The sequence below is a fragment of the Lathyrus oleraceus genome, chromosome 3 (genome assembly GCF_024323335.1).
Source record: "Lathyrus oleraceus cultivar Zhongwan6 chromosome 3, CAAS_Psat_ZW6_1.0, whole genome shotgun sequence".
NCBI classification, from domain to species: Eukaryota; Viridiplantae; Streptophyta; class Magnoliopsida; order Fabales; family Fabaceae; genus Lathyrus; species Lathyrus oleraceus.
In genome coordinates, this window is record NC_066581.1 from 285,338,709 (window position 1) to 285,344,928 (window position 6,220).

At 35.7% G+C, this 6,220-nt stretch overlaps 1 protein-coding gene across 1 annotated transcript; it reads left to right on the forward strand.

Moving 5' to 3' along the window:
- The first annotated feature begins 3,752 nt into the window (after nt 1-3,752).
- On the forward strand, nt 3,753-5,764 carry LOC127127070 (wax ester synthase/diacylglycerol acyltransferase 4). The gene is made up of 5 exons (XM_051056166.1): nt 3,753-3,935; nt 4,099-4,674; nt 4,746-5,096; nt 5,173-5,310; nt 5,481-5,764. The coding sequence occupies exons 1-5, from the start codon at nt 3,753-3,755 to the stop codon at nt 5,664-5,666; spliced, it is 1,434 nt and encodes a 477-aa protein (XP_050912123.1). The 3' UTR covers nt 5,667-5,764.
- The last annotated feature ends 456 nt before the right edge of the window (nt 5,765-6,220 follow it).

The following is a 6,220-nucleotide window of genomic DNA, read 5'->3' on the forward strand; positions in this document are numbered from 1 at the left end:
CCCCCGACGCTGTCTTCGGTACTTCAATGCCCCCCGTGCCTCCGTCATGATGGCATCTATAGGACCTGCCTCACATCGGACCCATCAAGAAATATACCTTTGTCAATGCTTGCCTTCACAATCTCCATCATGCGATGACACCTAGGCAAGACATCCTTAACATGATCTAGTCGTGCTTGCTCCTCCTCTAGTATCTCCTGATGAGCTGGTCTCGGTGGGTCTCCTAGAGCGTCCTGCACCATGTACAAATGTGAAACCTTGAAGAACCATCTGACGTACCCTTCGTGTAGCTCCAGTCACTCTCAACTATGGTAGCATATGCCTCCTCTGGTACCAGATGACTCTCATAATCATCAAACATGTCCTTTATCTGTATACGCGTCAAGGAAGGAGGAGTTGAGGCAATAAGGTGTCTGAGAATGGTACGAGTGTATCCTAACTGCCCCATGACGCGTTCGGGCAGATGAGGAGCAATGAGACGCGATCCGCATGTCAACCATCCAGAGTATAACAATATCTTGTCAAATGGCCACGTCTCACGGTGATCAACATAGTTGTTGAACTGCATGTCCTCAGCAACCAGATGGTCAAGATAGACTCTATTAGACTCGATCATCTAGTTCCCTCTGAGAGGGATAAAAGTAGTAGCAAGCGGCATATCATCAGTGTAATTAGGTACACTTACCCGACTAGAGATGCACAGGAAGTGTTGGAGGATCCAACCCTGAACTTAAAAGTTTGGAAGACGCGAATCATCAGTAATGGCTTTGCAAAGATGAAATGAAAATGACAAAAGAAACATTCAAAGACCAATAATTATTACCGTCAATAGTGTGACGCTGCGTGTGACCTGCTTTGTCTTCCACGTACAGTCTTCTCTCAACTTCGAATACTGGTAGACCAAACAAGTTGCCCCTCAGTTGTACTCATGGATCCACTTGAAATCCATGAAGTAATGTAGGTAGACAACGTTTGTATATGTGGCACTCTTGTCCATAAAAATCGATTTGCCAACCAAATAAAACAGGTATGCTCTCAATGCATGCGATATGTAGAGCACCACCTGCTCATCATCACCATCATCCTGTTGTGCACATCAGGAGCACATCCTCATATACCTTATTCAGGTATACAAATCTAGCATGAGCACCCCTGGTATTATCCAACTCGTCCATCACCTCCCCTGGATCAGTCCCTAGATACTCTACTATCATCTCGAGTACCTCGTCTTTGGTCATCCTCCCATGATCTAGGAATCTCCCCCTGATCAGAAGATATAGCAAACACGAGACATTACCAAGTGTGATAGACATCTCACCATGCGAGAGATGAAACAACGAGGTCTCTGAGTGTCATCTCTTCATGAATGCATTAAGCATCCCGTGGTTGACCATAATATAATCGGTCATGCATAAGATCTTCAGGCCAGATAAGGACAAAACGGATTGAAATCATTCCTCATTCGGCTTAGGCAATGCAGTAATCTTCCTCCCGTGGTTAAGCAACTTTTGTGGATCACGCTCCTGAAATTTGTTAGAAATAATCAATGTCATAAATTTGTCAATTAAAATTAATGTAAAAAAAATAATGAATCTAACTAATGTTACCTCTCCATCCCATATATGTCTGGCATTATGATCCGGATACAGAGACAGTAATGACAAATCAACTAGGGCCTTCTCCAAATGCCTCTAGCTCAACATGCGCAATAGCCTCACCCTCTGGAGGTGGAACTGGATCAGCGTGTGCAGTAGTAGAATGTAGGAGTGAATCAGTAACATCAGCAGTAGAAGGTGGGAGTAGATCAACAACATTTACAGTAGAAGGTGGTACTGGTGAAATCTGATGCCTGCGGGAGGATGAAGGGAGTGATGCATCAGATGGTGAATCTCGTCTCCTACGTGAAAAAGAAGATGAAGTGGTGTGAGGAGAAGCATGAGCCCTAAAAGTAGACGGTTATGCCTGATCAGAGGGACCAGAAGCCTCTGGAACCTGCTGACTCTTCTCCCGCTACACATATATATGTTGAGTAACCCTCTCATGCCTCAATTTATCCTATCTATCAGCCATTATACCTATAAGTTAAAGTAAGGCTGACCAATAGTGCAGGCAAACAACACAAGTAAGAAAATCAAAACATAAAAAGGCTGAGGAAATTCCAAAGATGCATCTCCAGTTACTAAGAAACTAAACCGCTGGAAAATTTTGGAGATGCATCTCTGGAATTTCCTACAACTCAGAAGTTGCGTCAATGGTGTCAATGTACCCCATACAATGTCAAAAAAACTTGTTTTGATCATCATTTTCAGCAACAAACATCTAATACAATATATCTAAACTATCTTAAATGTTATTTCTACTCATTTTAACTCTAATTATTGATTTCTACTCATTTATACTAAAACTAAAAAATTTATCGAAAATTCGGGAAACTTACAAGAAATTGATGTTTATGATGTTAGAGATGATTGAAGTTCCGTTAAGCCTTGATGATTGAGTTTTGAGTTGGTGCAGAGAAAAATTTGAGAGAGCTTGAAGAATGGTTTGAAAAAAATGAGAAACGAGGAAGGAGAAGGATCTGACTCGATTTAATCTCAAAAAATTTCCAGAGATGCATCTCCGATTTTTTTTAACGTTAACTGACCTTTAGGTACGCCCGGAGATGCATTTCCAAAATCTATGGGCATTTATGTATTTTTGCGTGGTGCTTAAGAAGCATATGGGGTGCGTTAAGAAATCGTTAAGAATAATAAATCAAATGTGAGTTAGAGTTTCATATTAGTTATAAATGTGAAGACTTAAGTATTTATAAATGAGAAAATCAACACATTTGTATTGTTCTTAGCCCAATGTTGATGCTCCTTCTCATAATCCAACAAATTTTTAAAATCAATCGAATAAAATCACAATACATTTTTTTCTCTTGTAACTCAAATAAATTTTAACGTTAAAATAACTCAAACCGCATTGCGAATATCCTAGATTGATCCGACCTATTTCCATCTAACTTTTGTCCCTATTAAATGCTGAAACAAATAATTTACTTAGTTTTTGTTTGTTTTTATTTTGGAGGTTTTGTCCCATCTTCTCTTTTGTCAAACTTGTTTACTCTTTCCTAGATACAATATTCATTTTTATTTTAAATTATATTATTGATTCTCTGTCTAGCAAATTACGTTAAAAGGATGTGACTTTTGCATGTTGTCTTTTAAGTTCTTTATGTTATTAGTTTGTTTTTAAATTTTATCTTATTAGTTTTTATTACATCGTCTGACTGCAACCAGAAGACATGAATGAAATAAATAGATGAATAATATAGATGATTAACATAAATAGTGTGATAATAGTAGAATTTGTCATATATGTCATGTACATAAATATAAAAGATTAAATAAAGAAAATTTAAAAATATATAATTATTTATAAAAATATTTTAACTCTGACTTCTTGATAATTCAAGTTTTTTTAAATAAATTATAATTATATTTTTTGGGGTTTAATTTCCGCTTGCTGACCCAAATTTATTTATTTTTATTTTTTAAAAAAATTAAAATCATTTTTAGGGTTAATTTGACCCTAACAATTCAACTTACTAATCCTATCCTATGATATTCATGAAAAGTCATTTCATCCTTCATATCTTGATAATTCGAGTTTTTTAAATTTCCATTTATTAAATTAATTTGACCGTAATGGTCTTATAATATTTTGAATTTTTCATTAAATTTTACAATAAATAAACTTTAGTTACAATGGAGTATTTTGAAGAAGAGTTGAATGAGGCAGTGAGTCCCAATGGACAATGTTTTGACCACACTTGTCTATCTTTGTATATTCTTGCATTCTTAGAATTTCAAGTTCCAATCCATGATTTGCCAATTCTCTCTTTGCTTCACGATGCTTTTCTCTCCATCCCTCACTTCACCTCTATAATGGTTCTCCCTTCCCCCTCTCTCTAATTCATAATACCAGTCTAGGGTTTTTCTGAGAGTAGAGACTAAATTTAATGCTGTTAAAGGGTAGATAAAAAGCACTTTATAAATAGTTTGAAGCATTTTTATGGTTTTATAAACTTTTTGGTGTTTGAAATGAAAGCAGGTTGATGATGAAAGAGGAGTGAAAAGATGGAAACAAGTTGAAGTGAAGTTGGAGGAACATATCATTGAACCCAAATTCATTGGTGCTGGAATTTCAGATGATTCATATGACAATCATTTTGCTGAATATATATCAAAGATATTAATGGAGAATATATCACCCACAAAGCCTTTGTGGCAAGTGCATGTAATCAAATACCCTACAAGAAACGCTGCAGGAACTTTGGTGTTCAAATTTCATCATGCAATTGGTGATGGTTATAGTCTCATGGGTGTTATTCTTTCTAGCCTCCAAAGAGCTGATGATACTTCTCTCCCTTTGTCCTTTCCATCACTTAAATCATCTTCTAAACCGAAAAATATTAGCAGATTCATGAAGAGAATGTCTCGGCTTCTCTCCACGCCTTTCAGTTTCGTGTCTGAGTTTGGATGGAGTCTTTTAAAAAGTACATTGGTTGAAGATGATGAAACTCCAATAAGGTCAGGAGTTGAAGCGGTTGAGTTTCGGCCGGTCAAGTTATCAAATGTCGCGTTTTCGATGGATCATATCAAAGAAATTAAGTCTAATCTTGGAGTGGTAAGATTATTTTAGGCTTCAATATATTGTTTACTCCTACAAATATAATGAACTTTGTGTATATATTGCAGACGATAAATGACGCGATTAGTGGAATAATCTTCTACGGGATTAGGCTTTACATGCAAAATATGGACTATAGATCAAGAGCATTGAATTCAACTGCATTGGTGATAGCAAACACAAGGAAAGTTAAAGATTACAAGAGAGTGCAAGATATGTTCAAGACTGGAAAGGGTGATTGGGGTAACCAGATTACATACTATCATGTATCAGTACCGAAATTACAAGACATTCCGATTTCGAATCCACTTCAATTTGTTAGAAAAGCACACATTTCAATCAATAGGAAGAAAAGTTCTTATGCTCCTCGTTTGATTACCAAGCTTCTCCGGATGAAGAATAAGCTTGAAGGACCTGAGGTGAGTTGCAAATAGCAGATAAGGATTTGGTTATGTACTTATTTTTCATAAATTTTTTGTTTTGATGATGTTGTAGGCTTTGGCGAAATATATACACGGAACAATGAGAAAATCAAGCTTGCTGATCTCAAATGTGGCTGGACCAATTGAGCAAATGGCTTGGGCAAATCATCCTATAGAAGGCTTCTTCTTTACGTTGGCCGGTATTCCTCAGGTAACTTATCTCCCTTACTTTGTTTGTCTATTGGTGAAGACTAGGACCAGAGAGTAGAGAGTGTGTTTCTCTCAAGATCTCAGATTTAAATCTTAATATGTGTCAAGAATCCTTATCTTAACACAAAGTATATGAATTGTTAAGAGAATACTCTACTTTGATTATTGCAGAGTATGGTCATTACAATCATCAGTTATATGGGAATGTTAAGAGTGACTATTGCAACAGAAGAAGGGTTCATAGATGAGCAAAAGTTAATGCAGTATCTGAATAATGCATTTGAGATAATACATCATGAATCAATTGCTAAGGAGAATATTTCAAAATGGAACAAATTTTGTAAGTGTAATTTGTAATACTCATTTTGTAAGGACATGGAAGTGGGATCTTATATGTTTCTAGTATGACATATTCTTTGTTTCACTTAAGAGTAAAAAAAAAATAGTTCATGTTATGTCTTACATATGTACAATTTATATACACTATATAATTGTCACTAAAAAATGGTAAACAAGGAAAATCTCTTTTTCTTTCTCTTTCTCTTGTGTGCTTAAGACTTAAAAGACTACAAAAGATGTTTGGGGTAACCACTTGTCACATCTTAATTTTGTCCAACTTTTTTTTTTTCATATGATTATGGACACTTGAAATTCATGTGATGCTAGAATGAAAGGTCCTTAGTCATGGCTTCACTCATCAGTCATTTTTTATTTCTTATCATAAACATGCATCATATCATGTTCATTGGATCATTTCCTTATCTATTAAAGTCAAAGTCAAACACAAAGATTATAAGTCAACATTTGACTTGAAAGACTGTTTTTTCTAGTTGTATTTTATTCTCTTTCATTCATGTTCACTTCACCCATTTTGATTTACATCTTCATGATCATTATCATCATAAAAAAAA